The 20,895-nt window shown below is 45.7% G+C and overlaps 1 protein-coding gene across 1 annotated transcript in view; it reads left to right on the forward strand.

The window, feature by feature from the left end:
• LOC136586548 (polycystin-1-like protein 1) overlaps nt 1-20,895 on the forward strand; it is a 258,667-nt gene that overhangs the window by 176,326 nt on the left and 61,446 nt on the right. Inside the window, exons 33-39 of the mRNA XM_066584683.1 lie at nt 1,237-1,410; nt 3,324-3,443; nt 3,648-3,720; nt 7,763-7,866; nt 12,667-12,850; nt 16,116-16,248; nt 19,175-19,259. Of these exons, the coding sequence (XP_066440780.1) occupies nt 1,237-1,410; nt 3,324-3,443; nt 3,648-3,720; nt 7,763-7,866; nt 12,667-12,850; nt 16,116-16,248; nt 19,175-19,259 (873 nt within the window). The remainder of the gene's footprint in view (nt 1-1,236; nt 1,411-3,323; nt 3,444-3,647; nt 3,721-7,762; nt 7,867-12,666; nt 12,851-16,115; nt 16,249-19,174; nt 19,260-20,895) is intronic.

Below are 20,895 nucleotides of genomic sequence, written 5' to 3' on the forward strand. Positions count from 1 at the left end.
GCGAATGTGAGATGGACGCATGTTGGGTTTATTCACAAGCTATTCTGACATATATGTATCTCCGCCATAAGATGGCTCAAGTCTCACCTGTCATCCCCACAGCCCCACCATAAACTAAGTAATGGTGCTGTTGGAGGACATGACGGGGGGGCGGGTGCAGTATATTTTATACTCGCCTGCTCCCGCGATCATGCGCTATCGCCCGCTGTCCTGATATTGCTGTTACATACTTGTTGTTGCACCACCTGATGTTCTTGGATTCCCTACCAGAATGTGTCCAGTACTGGTGAGAAATAGCGGCTTCAGACGCACTCCGACCTCCTTCACACCAATGTCATAACGCTTCGATAGTTACACTAAATAATCACGACTATTGGAGCTTCTAATGCGTGTCTGCAGAATAGCCGTGACCAAGCCGTGCCTGTTTTTCGCGGTTCTTGCAGTGCGCTGACGCCGCAGCCCTGAAATCCCTCTCTCGGCAAAACAACTTCAATGACTTGAAATGCCTCACTAGAGGCGCCTGCCATTGTTCCAGTTTGGCAGGTATTACGCACGCATATACGTGAAGATCGTGCATGGCGATTAGCGGCGCGCAGCGAGTACGCACTGTCTGTACATGTGGTGTTATTTGTGAAAACGGGCACATTTTCATTATGTAAAATTTCCCTTGTTGAAAGCTACAGATGGCCCTTATGTTAAAGAGGTCGTCCTATGAAAATCACTTATCGCCTGTCCACAGGGTAGGAGATAAATATCTGATTGGTGGGGTCCGACCACCGACTGTGTGTCCCTGAATGGAGTGGTGGTCACATGTCCGCACTACCGCTTCATTCATTTCAATGGACTGCTGGAGATGGCGGAGCACCTTCTATGGAGATGGGATACATTCTTTTCATGGGACAACCCCTTTAATCGATACCCATCTGAAAGTGAACTTTGATGGACTGTAAGGTAAGAGCACCAGGATCAGTGAGGCTGTTGTGTGGTCAGTGTGCTTTAGCCCAAATGTTAAACTGAGCCAACCTAAAAACTGACTTCTTTTTCCCCGAAAAATGTAGATTGATCTGCAGAATTCTGCTCTTATGGAGTAATGAAGCTTCCAGAATGTTCTCTTACAGATTTATTTGTGGAGCGATTGTGGAAACTCATTGGTAGAATATAAGCAGGTTTCTAATCCGTCATTGTGAGAAGTGTTTATAACGTACAGCTGATCTATAACGTCTCTTTGTGCACCAGCTCTTCTACTGCAAATTCACCGAATATCTGGAGGATTTCCATCTCTGGGGTTCTGTATTCAGCCGACCTTCTTACAGTTGGTTTTCCCGTAGACAACGAATAACGGCGTGTTTTGTCTTATTATTGGGATACATGTGCCTGAATGCTGTGCTTATTCACTGGGAAGAAGAACAGGTATATAAGGAATCTATACCGTCATATATACTGATTGTAAAACATGGATTACGGGAAGCTTTTTAGCAGCCTTACATTTTACGTATTACACCCATAAAAAAATATGCGCAGTCAAAATACTCTCCAGTGAGTCCTTAGGGGAAACCCGGATCCTACAAAAGTGGGTTAATCTAATAAAATGATCGTGTGTGTATTAATGGGGCATTTATATACTATGTAACGCTTACAAGCCACAAGACCACAATATAAGAGGAGCTTGAGAACCCGGGCGGGCACCTCGCAGCCTTGTCCTTCCTTCCTCGCTCCTGCAGTCTCCCTGGACTCTGCTTCTGGTCTGTTTTTTCATTTTCTCGCTTGTTTCCTCTCACCATTATATTTCTGATATATTTTCTAGCCCCCATTTTTGTATCCGTTTGGGCTTAAAAGAAAACAACAAAATAGTGAAAGTAATAACAGCACCGCTTTATTTTTGTGATTGATGGGGACCCCAGTGAAGCCCGCCAACCGCATACCACTAGATGGAGCCCAGGGGTATAATACAGGCTCGGACTCGGGATCATTGCGAATTAAGTGAAGTAGAGCATTCGCAACAGTATTCAGCAAACCGTAAAACAGCCTTGGTGGGTGAACAGGAGGAGCGTGTGCTTTGTGGATATCCAGCCCAACCCCCTGTGCTGGGGGAACAAATACCCAGGGGCACAAGTTCCATACCTGCCAATAGTCTTGATTTTCTGAAATGGATCCAGAGCTGTTATCTTTAGTGGATGGGCCTTAATTAATAATTAGACAATCAAAAGTGACCTAAAATATCCCAAATTTCTGGTCGGTTATTTTGGAACTGATTTTTAGTTCTGCTCCTCTTGCCTCTCATTTTCAGTAGAGAGCCTGGTAGTGCACTATTGTAACCGGTAAGAGAAACATAGCGATCGGGTTGTTATACTTATCTTGGGCACAAGTGGAAGCCATAATGCACACGTTCACACAGAAAACACTGGCGCCACATTCTTATGGAAGCGGTCTAAAAGAAAGTGTATTTGTTTTCCATAGTAACCTATCACAGTGCAGCTTTCATTTCTTATACAGCTGTGGTAAAACGAAAGTTGCGCGGTGATTGGTTGCTATGGGCAACTAAAACAGATTTTCTTAGACTGTTATCATAACCCCTTAGTGACCGAGCCTGTTTCCGCCTTTGGCCCGGCCAAAGTTTGGACATCTGACATGTTTCACTTTAACGTAGAATAACTCTGTAAAGGTTTTGCATATCCAAGTGATTCTGACATTGTTTTTTCACCACATGTTGTACTTCATTTAGGTGGTTAAACAGACTGATAGAATTTATGTATATTTATTAAAAGCCTCAAAATTGGTAAAATTTTGAAAATGTTTTATTTTTTTCACATTTCAACTGCAGTATGTCAAATATGTGCAAACGTTCTGTACAAATTTTTATAAGATCTATAATTCCATCTGTTTACTCTATTCTGGAAGCACATTTGAAGAACTTTCATTTTTTGACCATTTAGGAGATGTACAAATTAAACATTGCTTATTAAAATGTTGAACATTTTGTTTTCCTGCACCAAGCCAAGATTGCAAAGGCTCGTAGGTGTCAGAATGATAGATACCCCCACAAATGATCCCATTTTAAAAACTACACCCCTTAGTGTATTCACTGAGGGGAGATGAAACTAACTTTATTTAAGTTTTTTTACTTTAATGCAACCGCGGCCTCCTCAAACAGCTCCCTGCTGTCGGCCACCTCTGGCAGCCAATAGCAGGGAGCTGTTGCACACACAGACCCCCGGGGTTTTACTCTGCAGGGCCTGTGTGTTTTTAAAACCCTGTTGTGAATTACTCATTGTGATTGTTTCCATCTTTGGTCACATTGTTCTTCCTGTTTGTGTAATTACAAGTTTACTGTTGAGATCGGCCTGACTGGAATCTCTGCCGTGTCTATGAGCTGCGGACTGAAGGTCACTGCGGCCGTCTATCCGCTTGTAGTTCTGCTGTCGCTTCTCTTTAGATTCAGTCAGGTAAGTTTACAGTTTTGTACATCTTCTTTGGTGATGGTGATGATTGGTGGAGGAGGTGATCGTCGGCAGGAGTTGTAGTACTTAGTATTACAGAAGAATAGGTTTGCTTCTGCCAATCCCAATTATCTGCATATGAAGTATCTGTAGACTGGGCTGCATGCAGACACTTTACATCCGTTTTGCTTTGTTTTAATTTTCTTAAAGAAACAATTTGCCAAAGATTCTGGAGAAAGCCGAATTAAAGTCGTAAAAGGATCTCAACTAGACAATACGGAAGGTGAGCGAAAACAACACCTGGGATTGTAAAGTATCAGCTGTGTCAAGGGGATCAATGATCCATCTTTTAGGAATCTATATTTAGATGTCTATTCCAGGCAGGCAGGAAGTCAGAAAACTAGAATTTAAGTTCCATCGCAAGAAAATGTGTTCATAGATGAAAAGGACAATAGAAATAGAATAACAGAGGTGGAAACAATGTGTAAAATAAGCAAAAAACAAATGATGGGTTGTGATTAGAGATGAGCGAGCATCAAAATGCTCAGGTGCTCGTTACTTGAGCTGAGCTATTTGTAATGCTCGAGAGCTTGTTTCAAGTAATGAACCCCATTTAAGTCAATGGAAGACTCGAGCATTTTTCAAGGTGCCCGATGCTCTGCATTGTTTTCAATGGAGCCGCGGCTGCTATCGGTGGCTCCATTGAAAACAATTGTCTGCCAGCAGCCCTGAATTGTTTTTCAGGGCAGGGCTTTACATATAAGCCCTTCCCTGAAAAACAATATTTTTAGTGTTAAAAAAAAACAAAAAAAAACCTACCCTCCGCTGCTGCCGTGTCCCCCGCGGGAATGAAGAACACATCTGCAGCATGCGGCAGATGTTTCCTTCATCCACACCAGTAAAAAGAATTCCCTGCTGCTACATCTGCCACATCTGTGACAGATGCAGCAGAGGAATTCTTCAATTCCCTACCGCAGCTGTCACACATGTCAGCTGCGGTAGAGGATCCTGCTGCCGGCACCCGTCAATAGATTTCAAGGAAGGGCTTCAATATAAGCCCTTCCCTGAAAAAACAGAAATTTTTTTTTTTTAAATTGATACTCACCTCCCTTTAGCTTCCAGGGCGCAGCCACGTCTTCTCCACGCTCTCCCCGGCTCTGTAGTCTTGTCTATCAGCAGGCGGGGATTTAAAATCCCCGCCTGCTGAAAGAGCTGATTGTGATTGGCTGAGTGGCTCCATTGAAAACAGGTGGGGAGGAGAAGGACAAAATTTTCTCGAACACCGCGTGGTGCTTGGCTTGAGTAACGAGAACTTCGAGTATGCTAATGCTCGGACGAGCATGCTCGCTCATCTCTAGTTGTGAGCTGTTCATAACAAATGCTGATCAGACAGGAATCGTTTGCCAGACAAGCACTATGGGGGAAATTTACAAAACTTCTATTTCCAAGGCTTTTCTTAATATCGTTTCTCCTGGTTTACAATCACCCAATACATGAAGAGGTGCGTGGCCATTCATGTACTCAGCGCATCGCTGCACCTCCGTGCGCCAAAGCAGAAATGTACAAAAAAAAGGCTGACCCGGAGTGCATTTCTGGCATAATCTACATCAGTGTCTGGCATTAATTGCGGATAGACCTGTTGGTCAGGGGTGGCCATGTCTCTTCCCAGCAAGCTCCACCAACTTTCTACAAAAGTGGCAAGGCTAGTGCAAAAAGCTGAAAATTCACAAAATGTTGCACAAATATTCTAATTTACAACTATTTTTACCCAAGAAACTGATGTAAAAGACTTAATAAATGTCCCCCTGTGTGAATGAGCACCATCCTATACGTAACAATGACAGCTGAGAGCGCACCAACTACTTCACTTTATGACCAAAAGTAGACACTTTAGTAAAAGGGTTCTGTTATTAAAAAAAAAATATATATATATATATTTTTAAAATTCTGTACCCTATTCCTCCCCAGTCTTCTTCCCACATCTTCTCCTCCCCGATCTTTTTTTTTGCCCCCCAAAAGGGCACAGTGTCTTATTTTTTTGGGGGGGTGGGCCTTGTACTTACCCGATCCGCAGCATCCTGCTGGTGTCCTGTGGCGTCCTTCTCGTCTCACTTTGAATCCCCCACCTCCAGCAGAAGCGAGGGCTGTAATTTGGCTAATTGAGCGCTGGCAGCCAATCACAGCCGGGTCTCGATGAGCCAATCAGTCATTCAGTGATGTCATTCACTGAATGGCTGTGATTGGCTAATCGAGTCCTGGGAAGCCAATCACAGCGCTCGCTGTTGCTGGAGGCAGGGCATTCAAAGCCCCGTCAGCAGCAGAAGGCATCTGTGAGACGGAGGACGCCGCCGCACCGCCATGAATGAATGAATAGCTAAGGACTATCTTTAATTGGCTGAGCGCTCAGTCAATAGCTAAGCACTAGCTGCTATTGGCTGAGCCCTCAGCCAATCAACACAGCCCTTTCAGGAGGCAGGTTTTTTAAATCCCCGCCTGCTGAGAGAGCTTGACAGCTGTGGCGGGGAGCCAGCCAGAGGACGTGTGTGAGCGGCGGAGAGGTGAGTAATTTATTTATTTTTTTTAACACTTTTTGATGATTTTCAGGGAAGAGCTTATATTTCAATCCCTTCCCCGATAATCATACTGCGGGGCTTGCAAGAAAGCACTGCTTTCAAAGGGGATGAAAGCAATGGGATAGCATGCCGCAGACTTCTGCCACAGCTGTGGCAGAGGATTCCTTCATCCCCATGGTCCCTGCGGGGATGAAGGAAACTCCTGTCACAGCTGTGGCAGAAGTCCGCGGCCTTCTCCATTTCTTTTTAATGTGGCTAGCGCTGCTGCCACTGGCCCCATTGAAAAGACTGGCAATATCCCGGCGTGATGCCGTTTTTTTTTCTCGCACTGCTCTGCGAGACTTTTCCTTTACTCTCGCAGCGCAGTGGAGAAAAAAACGCCAGTGGGTGTCCACCTAAGTGTGACACTGTCACCTAGTAAGAGCAGTCTTTGCCACAAGTCATTTCATGACCTTTCTGACCATGTAGATTTGTCCCAATCAAATGTAAGTGGAAGTGTTGAAGTGGAAGCGTCTAGGAGTATCAGCAGCCACAAAGTGCTAGACCATGCAAATCCACATCATGGGGCTGCTGAGGGCTGAAATGCGTGACACGTGAAAAACAAATTCCCATTTTTTTTGTTGCAACTAGCCTTCCAAACTGACATTTGAAGCCGATATGTCCGGAGCCTCATGAGATGAGTTTCCGTAGTTGAGCGACTGTACACAAGTCTTGGATAACCATGTGTAGTGCCAAAGGTCGGCTACGCTGCCATTGGATTCTGGAGCAATAGGAAAATGTTCTCTGGAGGGATAAATCATGTTTCCGTCTGTTGGATGGATCTCGGATTGGCGTACGCCTTGAAAACACCACCTACTGGAATAGAATAGCAACTATAACGTGTGGTCGTGGAGGGATGGTATGAGGCTGGTTGTCAGAGCTTGGGCTCGGACCCTTATTTCCATTGGAGGGTAATGTTAATGCGATGGCAAACAAGGACATTCAGATAATTGTAGGCTTCCAGCTTTATGGCAAATGCTTGGAAAAGGCCCTTTCCTGTTTCAGTACGACATGAATGGGAACATCTCTTCCAACATCCGTGTCTGACGTCACCACTGCTATTGTGGCTAAATGGGCACAAACTCCCACCAACACACCCGAAAACTTGTGGGAAGCCTTTCCAGAAGAATGAAGGCTGTTCGTTGCAAAAGAGGGTTCATTTCCATGTTAACAGAAATGGTTTTGGAATGAGATCTCTAAGAGGCTCATATAGGAGTATTAGTCAGTACTGGCTATACAGTGTATGTCCTAGATTCCCAATCACAGCTGGCCGGTAACAAAGAAGCGTATGTGAAACTAAATATGACATAACTTATAATACCAGAAGAATGCCACCAACATCCTGAAGGGCTGGCCACCGGGTCACCAAGGAAGGACCTCAGCGGGACAGGCTGCAGAACTTCACAAGGCTACCAGAAAGATTACACTGAAGTACGGTCCTATCAACTAATGGCACATTGGTGGGTGGATGGCTGAGGGTGGTATTCTGGGCCTAATCAGTTAATTCTAGGGAAGAGCTCTTAGAAAATGAGTATTATGACAATAAAGATGGTATTTGATGTTCCTGTAGAGTATTTTGTGGACAATACATGACACTTTCTAAAATGCAATAAACATGAGTTGAATGCGGGGAATATGGGATTTTATTCTAAAAATGGTTAATTGACTTTATCACAGACGGTTCTCACCTTAACCTATCTTCACACATTGTAGGTCATCAGCAATCCGCATCAGCCGCAGACACCGGGTGTGAGTCCAATCTGACCTGGCAGCATCTCCAGTACTGGGCATATGATGCCTGGAAAACCAAGTACGAGGTACTGCTAATACTTGCTGCACCGTGCGTTCTGTAGCGGAGGCTCCATGCAGACAAGCGGCTCCGCTCATCACTTCTAGATGCAAGTAGTGGCATTTCTTGGATGCTGCTGCTCTGGGAAACTAAAGGGATCGTGTACTGAGTAAAAGCCCATTTAGACACAACGAATATCGCTCAAAATTCACTCAAAAGCCGTCTTTTGAGCGATAATCGTGTGTAACTGCACTGACATCGCAGTTTTCGTTAAGCCGTCGCTGATCGTTTTCTTTTAGCATGCTGAAAGACGACGATGAGCCTTATCAGGAATTCACAGCGGGATACAGCTGATACTATTGCTTCAGCTGTATCCCGCTCCCTGATGACAGGCAGGGTATGAAGAACAGAGCGGTCCAGCTCTGTCCTCCATACCCTGCTCAGAGCGCTCGGCTGTATAACAGTCAGGCGCTCCATGCAGAGAACAGCTGAATGCAGAAGACAAGTGGGGACACCCCGCTTGTCTTCTGCATCGCTCGCTCGGAGCGCTCGGCTGTATAACAGCTGGGTGCTCCCAGCGGGAAACAGCTGGATGCAGAGAACAAGCGCCCTCCCGCTTGTTCTCTGCATCCTCCGCTCGGAGCACTTTGCTGTATAACAGCTGGGTGCTCCCTGCAGAGAACAGCTAGATGCAGAAGATAAGCAGGGACACCCCGCTTGTCTTCTGCAATCCTCCGCTCGAAGCGCTCGGCTGTATGACAGACGGGCGCTCCCAGCGGGGAACAGCTGGATGCAGAGAACAAGCAGCCCCCCAGCTTGTCTTCTGCATCCTCCGGAGCGCAAGGTTATCACTCAACGTTTGAGTGATCATTTGGCAATGTAAATGACGATTATCGCTCAAAAATCTCCCAAAAGACATCTTTTGAGCGATAATCGCTGTGTCTAAATGGGCCTTAACCGTCCCGTCGCCCCGTGATCAGCAGCAAGCTGTAGACGTTTCTCTGAGTATTGTGGCGAGCGCAGGCTAAGGGCGACGATCTTCAGAGAGGGTAAAGCTGACTAGTATTTGTTACAAAGTATGATTGGTCAGTCGTGGCTCCTCCTCATCGCCAGCCAGTAAAAGTCTACCAGTTTTTGCAGGTTCAGAGCAGGTCATCCTGAGCCGATTTGTAGCAAAGGTCTAAAGAAAATAGTTTTAGTAAGAGGTTGAGGCCGGCGTGTTTTGTTCTATTAACCCCTTGAAGATGTGGCCCTTTTTTTCGTTATTTTCAGCTTTTCCTTGCTACTTAATAAATAAATAAATAATTTATTTCTCTTTTGACGTAGATGTCTGAGGGCTTATTAGTTACCGGACAAAAATCCTGAGTGGAGTGAAATTATTTTTTGCTGCCGTAACTTAATTATGTGCAGCTCATTTTTGTTCCTGGAGTTTCTATTGGTTCCATTTTGGAGTACATGTGACTTTTTGATCGCCTTTTTAAAAACATTTTCTTGGAAACTGTGACCCAAAACACAATTCTGGCGTTATTTTTTTCTGACTACGTTTGCTTTGCGATTTAAACAATGCGTTACTTTGATAGATCAGACTTGTATGGATGCAGCAATAGATTTTTTTTCATTATCAGTATGGCACAAGTTTTTTTTTTTTTACTTTTATTACCTGTTTTACATTTTTTATTTGATTTACTGAATTTCACTTTTTTTTTTAGTCCTCAATTAAGACAAGAAAGTCGGATGGTTTTATTCACTCCATAGTATTACATTATACCGTGTTCAGACAGGCAATCCGCCATGGCAGCCCTGGGGGCTTTCAGAAAGCCATGTCAACCAAACAGCACCCTGCGATCTTATCATGGGAAGCCGTTCAGGACCCCTGAGCTCCGATCAGGGCATTTAAAGGGTTAACAGCTACGATCGGCTCCTGTGCATAAGAAACAGCCGGCACCCACATTGTAGGTAGCGACCTCTGATCCCCCTCCATACAAACCATAAACCCCAAGTACATAAATGTACACACTGTAGTGTTAAGGAAGTAACGTAGCTCAGTTGTTCGTACTTTCAGTGCTGGCGTTCTAGGTTCTAATCCCATCAAGGGTAACATTTGCATGTCTAGTGGCCCAGAGTCAGTGGGACCCCATCATAATGTCTTGTATGTTTGTCTTGTACAATTGTATTGTCAGCATCTTCGGTGTTGAAGGAAGTTGTATGTGTGTTGCATCTCTACAGCACTGAACGGGTTAATGTCTGCAAATTAGCTGTCTGGTTTGGAAGATGTATCTCTTTGTGGGTGCTGGTGCATTATGTCTTTACTGGAAGCTAGGGGTTGACCGGCCTTAGCTGGAGGTAACTTCCTGGTCACGCCCCTAGCTGCCAATTGGCTCCTGCAGATCCATCCGTACATGCAGGCCGCCATGGAGCAGTGTGATGGATCCAGGCCGCCGGGGAGCAGAGTGACAGCAGATTTAAGAAAAGTGGTTTGTAGCTCCTGAACACTGCACCAGGGAGGCCAGAGATGACCGTAACAGCGGTGCCGCTTTGCCTGTGCCGCTATGGATCGTGTTGACAACGGTGCGGGCTGATCGAGGAGAACTGAGCGCACAGTCACACCGTTGGACCGCAGCCGAGCACAACAAACAGACTGACAGTGGGCCAGGTAATCAGGGGTCAGGGGGGGTGGGACGTGAGCAGAAATGCCAGTGGGTCCGGAAAACGTGTCAGCTTCTCAGGGGCACAGGAGCGGACATGCAGAATGCCAGTCCGGCTGGGAGATGTGTGAGCTGATCTGGATTGGGGGCGCGAACGCATACGACTGTCGGCCGGGAGATGTGTGAGCTTGTCAGGGTGATGGGCGGAACCTGTGTCTCAGGGGATGTGTGCAGTAAATCCGCAGATGTGCCCATCACCTGGGCATACCCTCTAACTCAGAGCGGCCAACCCATGTCTCCACCCATACATTCGGTCGACACGTAATGCACCAGTACCCTATTTGTGTTGTGAGTTTGTGGCCACGTGAGGCTGTTTGATATATGTCTTTGCCAAGTGGATGCAGAGGGAGAGAGAGAGGGAGAGCGTCTCAGAGTTTGGCAAGAGTAGAGAGTCCAACGAGGAGCCCCAGGATGGATGAGGTTGAGCGATTGCCGTGTGTGTGCCCTGGGCCCAATTGACTCAGGTCAATATGCTGTTGACCTGGAGGACTGCAAGTGTGAGAGAGACCGCCATGCAGCGCTGGGTGCATTGCCCTGAAACGTGTGTCCTGGTAGAGACAGAGAAGTTGGTCGGGAATCGGATCATATAACTCGACTGCGGATCGTCTGGAGTTTCATCCGAGAGAAGCCTCCCTGTCACACCCTTCATCTGTTTTGCACCAGTGTCCTGATGACAGATCTAATTTGTTCTGGACTGTAACTCTAAGGCCTCATGTCCATGGGCAAAAGAAGAATTAAAATCCGCAGCGGATTTTAACTCTTCTCCTGCCCGCGGATCCGCACCCCATAGGGATGCATTGACCACCCGCGGGTAGATAAATACCCGCGGATCGTCAATAAAAGGGATTTTAAAAAAAATGGAGCATGAAAAAATCTGGACCATGCTCCATTTTCGTGTGGGTCTCCCGCGGGGACGGCTCCCGCTGGCTTCTATTGAAGCCTATGGAAGCCGTCTGGATCCGCGGGAGACCAAAATCAGAATTTACCCACCTGCTCCGGATCTTCCCTTCGCCGCGGCTTCATCTTCTCTCCGTCGCAGCCGAATCTTTTTTCTTCGGGCCGGCGCATGCGCGGGGCACGCAACCGACGTGCCCTGCGCATCCGCCGAGCCGAAGAAAGAAGATCCGGCCGCGACGGAGAGAAGATGAAGCCGCGGCGAAGGGAAGATCCGGAGCGGGCGAGAGGTGAGTTAATTCTTATTTTTATGCCTCATGTCCGCGGGGCAGGAGGGACCCGCTACGGATTCTGCATGGAGAATCCGTAGCGGGCCTGATTTTCCCCGTGGACATGAGGCCTAAAGCTTTAAGCAAAAGTGAGCTCTACCGACCGTTCCAGGTTTTGCTCTAAAATGTTAAGTCTGTGTGTGTGGACTCTTTATTGTCATCTAATGGATTCGCCGCAGAGGACGGCACGGTGGCGTCACGAATGACAAGAACTTAAGGTAAACCATATCTTGGGTTACCCTGTGAAAACCCCCCCTAGCAGTGACTTGGTTGGGTCCCGTGCTACCCTCAGGAGATGGTAGAGCCACCATGACCAGTGACCAACTCTACCCCGCCATCTCTTCGGCTGTGGGCCTGCTCCTTGTCCGCTGCACATGGGCTGTAAAAAAACTCCATCCAGATGTTGCCCTTAGTCAGATTTGAACCCACAACTCCAGCAATGCAACGGCTGAGCCATTTGTCTTCTCCTATGCCAGAGGAGGAGGAGAACAGCAGGAAAAACAAGCACAAAGAGAACAGAAAAATCTCATCTAGATTTGAACCTACCACTTATCAATTCTGCTCCAGAGGAGATGAGCAGCAAGAGTAAACACAAACGGTACTGAAAAATACCATCTAGATGTTGTCATCAGCCAGATTTGAACCTACGACTCCAGCACTGCAGGACAGCAGTGCTAACAACTGAGCCACCACTATTAGACAGGAAAAATAATCATTAATTTCATAATTCTACATTTTCACTCGCATCACGCAAAAATCACACGATTTTCTCGCACGTGGGATTGCACCCTAACTCTGCGATTCCACCTTTGCCAGTACTGTATGTGTTCTTAGTCATCACCGTTCTCCTGGGATCTCCATTATTTTACATACTAACATTCTCTGTTTTTCTGCTCACAGAGGGATTTCTCTACTTCAAGCGCTCACCTTCAGAATGACCGCAGGCGGTCCAAGAATCGGTGCCCGTCTGTCTCTACTCAAGGCTCAAGTGGATTTGAAGACTGCAGTTCCAATAATGGTGGTAAAACTGGTCTGGAAGACTTCAAGGATTGTGAACATGGCTCCTGTCCACCATATTCATCAGGTACAAAACTACATGAGGCTAGAAGGTCAAGTCACAAAATGTATCCATACATTCAAGTATGTATCTGTCAGGTCACCACGAGTCATTGTGATTTATGGGGATCAAGAGTTTTCCTCATAATGCTCACATTATGTCCCATATTCCAACTGTCTTCTACTGCCAGCTCTTTGATCTATGAATTTGGTAATGCATGTTGAAATATAAGACCTAACTCGGATATAAGCCCTAGCTTCACTACATGAAAAAAAAGATTTAAATGCCGCTGTCAGAATTGATAACTGCATTTAAAAGTTTAACAGCTCCAATGAGTGGCGCAGCTTATCGGAGCTGTTGCGCCGCACGATCTCTCTTAATACATACCCCGACGCTGCAGGATGTAACTGTACGTCGTATGGCATTAAGGAGTTAAATATACAATATTGAGCAAGAACCGATTGTTACAATGGCACAATTTTAAATGATACAAGTCTCATCAAAAAATAAGTGTAGCTGATAAATAATGTGACACAAAGAGCTGATGGTTTTTAGTTACATAAAAAGCATAAAAGATAAACCGGTGGCTGCGAATATAGAATACCTGCAATGAGGTAAAACCCAATGAGCTGATGTTAACGCAAGGTCATAGAGTAAAATGGTGACTTTATCCACTTCCCCCCAATTAACATCATATTTACCGTAGTTCCCATGCACAGTTGCTAATGTACCCTCCACCCTGCAAGCATTGCTAACATAGGCGGTAAGCTCTGACATCACAGGAGACATATAGGTTTTCCAAAGTTTTGCAATCAAAGCCTTTGCTGCTACTTGTACATGGAAGACTCTGGTCGTATCCGTAGGGGCTGAACATGCAGCAGCGCTGAGGAGCAGCTCCGTACTGTTGGAATATGGAACGTGTTTTCAGAAGGAGTTTAGCTCGGTTCCAAAAGCAGTGAATACTTGCACTTAATGCCAAATAATGTGTTTCTGGGATCCTTTGCCACTAGAGCATCTCCAGCATTTATCTGACCTTGTGAGATAAATAGCAGCGAGGCGCATAGGAATGAGATCCCAACGATGGAGAAGCTTTCTTGTTAACTCTACAGGAGATGGACATTGGGGAAGCCAGTTTGCTAATGTAAACCTTTTATTCCAGTCTTCTGTGCCTATAGAGATAGCTGGATCTCGTTCCCAGAGAAGTAAGCAAGGGGGCCTCTCCCAGAGATCTGGCCAAAATAACTCTAGAAAGTCTTGAGACGCCTTTGGCAACTTTAATTAAAATGAGAGAATAATCATTTTCTAATTCAAACATAGTTTTAGGAAGAGATCACAAATTAAGGGCTTATTTAGACGACCGTATATCGGCTGGGTATTCACACCGGCCGATATACGGCGTCCCTCTCTGCAGGGGGAGGAGGCTGGAAGAGCAAGGAGCAGTTCACTGAGCTCCCACCACCCTCTCCACCCCTCGGCACTATTTGCAATGGGAGGAGGCTGGATGGGGCGGAGCTAAGTTCCAGAACTTAGTTCCTCCCCCCCCCCTTCTCTGATTGCAAATAGTGCAGAGGGCGGAGAGTAGGCGGGAGCTCAGTGGCTCTTCCAGCCTCCTCCCCCTGCAGAGAGGGAAGCCGTATATCGGCCGGCGTGAATACCCGGCCGATATACGGTCGTCTGAATAAGCCCTAAGAGAGTAATAAAATGGCGTAATCTGAGGAATTTCTAAAAAAAATGCTAAGAATGTGAAATTTAGCAGAAATGCTATTAAAAGACATTAGGTTATTACCTTCCCATATATCTGAGATTGAAATCATCCGGCAGTGATCCAGTCACCCTTTATTATTCCACCAATTAGTGTCACCTGTAGAGGTAATTCAGGCAGTCTGAAGGGAATCACAGATCTGGAAATGTATGCTTTTCTATGCTGTGAAATATGTTTTTGTACTTACCATAAAATCTCTTTCTCGTCTTGTTCATTGGGGGGGACAGCTGAAGACCGTGGGGTCAGCTACTGCCACTAGGAGGCGACACTAATCAGAAAAGTGTTAGCGCCTCCTACCAGCTGTACCCCTCCTGCAGGCACCAAGCTAACCAGTTTGTTTGCAAGCAGAAGGAGCAGCCAAGCAGGATATAAAAAAATGGGCAATATAAAAACACAAAAATTGTTAAAGACTATAACAATAGTCGGCGTAGCTCCATGTGCAACCCAAGGAGAATGTTCCATCAAGGAGGAAAATATGTGACAGTCCTAAGATTAAACCGGGTGCTGCCCCGCCCCCCCCCCCCCCCAGCCCACCCACCAACGAACGAGACGAGAAAGAAAGAGAAATCTTGTATTCCTGTCCGTATCATTGCGGGACACATCTGAAGACCGCGGGACGTTCCTGAGCCGTGCCTGCGATTACAGCAGCTTGCGTTGATTTCCATGAGAGCCACGCTTGCTGTTACAAACGTCAGTCCCTACACAGAGGTCGGAGCAGAGACTGTTTCCGCTCCGCCCCCTGTGTAATTGAGGCGCTGTCAGGGGGCGCACAATAAGCTGATCTGTCGGGGGGTCCCAAGCGACGGATGCCAGACCATCAATTACTGGTCACCTATCCTGAGGAAACAACCACTATCGCCACGGATTAAGGGCTCCTTCACACGAGCGTATGCGTTATGTTCACTCGTGTGCGCTGTCAATGGACTACCGTGATCAAGCCGCAAGCGTTTTGTCACCCATTAATACAGCTGAGTGCGATGTATTAGCGAAAAAATACTCTGCAGCTCGGAAATCCCTCGCTCGGCATAAATCCTCAAAATGACTTCCAATGCCTAAATAGAGGCACCTATGAACTTTTTCCTGCGTTGGGCATGGCTAAACCGCCTCCCCCTCCCCATTTTTCCAGCTCCCATAGGAGTCTATGGGAGCTGCCAGCGTATGTCGGTCGAAAGATAGAACCAGAGCCATCTTTTCTGGCCACGTATATTCTAGTTTTTCACAACGGACGATTGTTCATGGCACAAAATCGCCCCTTGTGAACGAATGTATTGGAATTCAATGTCTCAGATGGTCGCGATATTCGGCCGGGCGTGAAAACACGGCTACAAAGCTGCATAAAAACGCTTGTGTGAATAAAGCCTTAACCTGACTTTTATATTGTGAACCTCTTCATATACCCAGAGGGTCGCGGTCCGCAGCCGCTCTGCTGTCTGTGAGGAGCAGAAAGTACCGGAGATCGTTCTGTTAGAAAACGGGCGGGAAATGTTCAGATTCCAGAATGTCGGTTGTTTTCTGGTTTTGTATCTTCAGATCGCAGCTTGTCCGAAAACTCCGTCTTCCATGGGAGCAAAGTCCTGCCTGCATGGTGCGTCTACGTCGCTTGGGCCGTCTCTGCTGCCATCATTATGATCTGTGTGACCGCGGTCGGAGCCGTTGGTTTCAGGTAGGTTTTGCTTTTGATGCCTATCTTATTTAACGGTTTTGTCAAAGAAAAACAATCTTTCCGTGTTAGCGGTTCTCTTGAGTTCTACAAGTTGCAGTAAGACCTCTGGCATACCTGCGTGAGTGCGAGTGTAGCTGGCATCGGGGTGTAGCTGGCATCAGGGTATAGCTGGCTTCACAAACCGCTGCACTAAAGCCTCCATTCACTGCAGTGGGTCTTCTCTGATGAGCGTTTATAGCACATGTGAAAACGAACGCTGTATGTTCTATTTTCGGGCGTGGAAAGGTGTTTTTGACACCCTGCATCGCCCATTGAAATAAATAGGATGCCACCAGCAGGGGAACAAATAGTGACCTCATCGGCTCGCTTTGCCTGCATTGCCGCTGCGTTAAAAACTGCAGGCTTTTACAACCGCTTGTGTAAGCGTGGCCTTGTACCAACAGACGCTGTGTGGCGCCCCCTCCTGCAGACTACTCCCTCATACACAGCCTGCAGTATCCCTCCCAGGAAGCCATCTTGTGCGCACTCTCCTCGCAGTCTGTGATCTGCGCACCTTGTGCGTCCTCCACATTCCCACTCCACTGTCTACAACGTCTTCCTCTCCCTGAGGCTGATATCACACGGGTCAGTGTGATATCGGGCAGTGAACCTCAGCCTGATGTCGCGCTCGGGAACGTGCAATTTCCTTGCGGATGCGGGACAAACACCTTGCATCACTTCAGGGAAGTAGCGAACCTCCGGCTTGTCAGAAGCCAGCCGATGGTCTCTGTGGCAGGGAGAGCTGGTGCTTGGCTGTCAGAGGGTAGCCAGGCACCAGCTCTTACAGCATAGATGGGAGAAAAACTCTGATCTCTGCTATGTTAATCCTTTACATGCTGTGGTCTATACGACTGCAGCATGTAAAGGGCTGTCACCATCCGACCCCTGAAATGTTATCGGGATCCTGATGGGTCTCTGTGGAAGTCCCCTAAATGGGAAAAAAATGTTAAAAAAAAAAAATATATATATATATATATATATATATATATTAAAAAAATTAAAATGAAAACCCTTTTCTCCCTTTACTTTGTAAAAACTTAAAAACAAAATTACACATGTGGTATCCCTGCGTCGTAATGACCAAGAGAAGGAAGTTACTACATTATTTCACCCCTTAATGACGCGGCCCCTCACCCCCCCTTTTCTTTTTTTGCTCCCCCCGTTTAAAAAATCATGACTTCTTGATTTATTCATCGACGTCGCTGTATGAGGGATTGTTTTTTGAGGGACGAGTTGTACTTTTCAATGGTGCTATTTAAAGTACCATATAATGCTCTGAAAAACTTTTACAAAATTCTAAGTGGAGTAAAATGAAAAAAAAACCACATTCCGCCATCTTTCAGTGCGTCTTGTTTCTACGACGTACAAACTGCAACAAAAATGACATGATAACTTTATTCTATGGGTCGGTACGATTACTACGATACCAAACGCGTATAGTTAATATAATGCACTAAATAAAGCATTACTTTGATAGATCGGACATTTACGAACACGGTGATACCAAATATGTATTTTTCTTTTATGATTTAGATTTTTTATTATAGATATGGCAAAAGGGGGGTGATTTAAACTTTTATTACTTTTTTTTTTAAACTGTGAAAAAGTTGCGAAAAAGAAAAAAAACTATTACAATTTGGTATTGGCATAATCGCACCGGCCTGTAGAATTACTTTAATATATTATTTATACTGCTCAGAGAATACAGTGAAAAGTAAAACTAAAAAACATGCCAGAATTACAGATTTTGTTAATCTTGCCACTAGAAAAAATGGAATAAAAAGCTATCAAAATTTTACATGTTCCAAAAAATCAGATAAATGAAGACTGGAGTTCATCCCGCAAAAAACAAGGCCTTCTGGGGCGATGGCAATGGGAAAATAACATTAATACGGCTCTTGGAATGTGGCGACACAAAAGCAAACCTTTTAAGGAAAAAAAAATGTTTTAAATGTACAAAAATAACAAAACATAAAACCTGTATAAACTCGGTATCGCCGGAATCGTGTGACTCAGAGAATAACGCTATCACACTATTTATTCTGTACGCTGAACGCCGTGAACATGAAATCCAAAACACAAATGGCAGAATTTCTTTTTTTCCCCCAATCTCCCTAAAAAAATTTTTTACATAAGTTATGCAATACATTCTATTTACCCAAAAATGATGCCATCAATAAAAACAACTTGTCCTGCAAAAAACAAGCCCTCATACAGCCGTGTCAATGGAAAAATGAAGAAGTTATGGCTGTTGGAACGCGACTGGAAAATTAGTTGAAATTAAATGATTAGACCGTTTCGTTTAAAAAAACCTGCCCTGGTGGGTCTGACAGGGGGGTAAGAAACCCGCCACTCAAGGGGTTAAACCATTTCTTCACAATTGTAACCCCTAGATTGGCCCCTGACAATAGAATCTAAGGGCCCGTTCACAGAGCCAGACTGAACTAGACCTGAAACACTAAGCTACACAATCACACATAATATGGATTGTTTCATATTTGCATCCTTAGGCCACACCCGCATAGGCGCCTTGTACCGCAATTACTGCGGCGTTTTGATCGGACGGCTGCCATTGGCAGAAAAATAGAGCATGCTGCGATTTGTTCCTGCGCATGTGATCCACTGATTGTCTTGCAGATGCTAATCCATCCCTATAGGTGGCTAGAGGTGTGGATCTCCCGCACGGGAGACTCGCGCAGACTTTACAATTAGTCTGATGGGGGCTGATTCACTGCTTTTACCATCATTTATGAAGATATAACCATCCAGCTGCAGTTGTGATAACTACAACCGCACGCAATGTAGCCCGGCCTCATAACAAGAGGTCCAAAACTCAAGAGTTCAGTTTGAAACTGTAAATAACTTTATTTTTCTCTTTGCCTTTTAGGTTTGGTGCCACCAGATGTGTGCTGTGGTTCCATGCATTGTTCTTCTCACTCATCTACTGTATTTTCATCATCCAGCCCTCGCTGGTAAGTCACACTTTACTACTTTTCTAAGACCTTATTTTTCTTCCATTACCTCTTTAGTCGCATGTATAGGCGCGATTTAAAATCGCATCCACATAGAACCAATGCTTTCCAATGGAAGCGGTCACATTTGCACCTGTAAAAGATAGAACATCTGGGTGGTGATGGACCCGGTCACGCAATTTTTCTACACGCGAAGTGCGCTTTTTTTTTTTAACGCAGCTATAGATGGGGCTTAAAAATCACTCATGTGACTGAGCCCTTAACGTGTAATATAGGTAAAGCAAGTGAGAGAAAGCTCGTCCGTTTATCTACATCTGTTGGAAGCAGATTTCTAGTTGTGTTTTGCTATTTGCTTGGTTATGTTTTGGCAACTTTTTACTTTGGCTCTGAGAGGAGGCGGTTCAGGCCTCCCTCACACAGGCATTTGCAGAAACGCAGCAAGTTTCAACGCTGCATTTACTGTGGTTTCAGCAGCATTGTCAAGCATTTGTTACAACGTTTTGGCTGAAAACGCAGCCAAGGAAGCTGAAAAAAAATAAAAAATCAATACTCACCTAGCTGGTCTCGTGCGGGTCCCTCCCACTGCTCTCCTGCGTTACGGGCAGGCTTCCGGGCACTTGTCATCACCGACAGAGCATCTTTTGCTAGTGATGGGGTTTGAAGACCCCACCTCCAGCAAGAGATTGCTCTGATTGGCTGAGTCCGTGGGCTCAGCCAATCGCAGCCGGCGCTGGGTGCACCAATCACAGCTGTTGATGGGCTGTGATTGGTTCATCGAGTGCTGGCTCTGATTGGCTGAGCCAGCGCTCCGGGAACCAATCAGAGCAATCTCCTGCTGGATGTAGGGTCTTCAAACCCCATTATGAGCAAAAGATGCTCTGTCGGTGATGAGCGCAGGGAAGCCTGCCCGGAGCTCTGGAGAGCAGTGGGAGGGACATGGATGGCGCCTGCTGGGTGAGTATTGTTTTTTTCTTTTTAGCTAGTGTAGCTAGCGCTTGCGTTATCAAAAACGTGGTACCAAGTTATGCCACATTTCAGCAGAGCTGAAACCGCTGCCCATTCATTTCAGTGGGCGACGGAGGGCTGAAAACGGCCAAAGATGGAACATGCATTGCTGTCAAAGTGCAGCGTTGGAGACGCTTGTGTGAGCAGCCCCATTAGAATGAATGGGAGCGTTGTACAGCGTTTAGTGCAGCGCTGAAAAGGCAGCGCTAAACGCTGTACAAAGATGCCTGTGTGAGGGACGCCTAACAGTTTAACATTACTGCCTCACCAAAGTGTGACTGTTCTCAGTAAGAGAAGCCAAGTAATCTTGTAGATAGGAGACCTTTTAGTGGCCAACAAAAATACATGATGGTACAGCGAGCTTTTGTATATTATATACTAGCTGATATACCCGGCTTCGCCCGAGTTACTTTGGTACTGGTGTTTATCTGGTGTTCACACGGAAAATCTTATGAAGTCCAGCTTACTTTAGAGATACCGGAAAAACATATGTTCACCATTTTGCATAATTCTCTGCGTTACCCAGGAAACACCACGTGGAGGTAACCATGTGACGTTTACTTTATATAAAATGACATCAGGAAGTGAGAGAATTAGATTACGTACATAAAATTTGGACACTAATTCTTTT

This window comes from Eleutherodactylus coqui, chromosome 12 (assembly GCF_035609145.1).
Source record: "Eleutherodactylus coqui strain aEleCoq1 chromosome 12, aEleCoq1.hap1, whole genome shotgun sequence".
Lineage (NCBI taxonomy): Eukaryota > Metazoa > Chordata > Amphibia > Anura > Eleutherodactylidae > Eleutherodactylus > Eleutherodactylus coqui.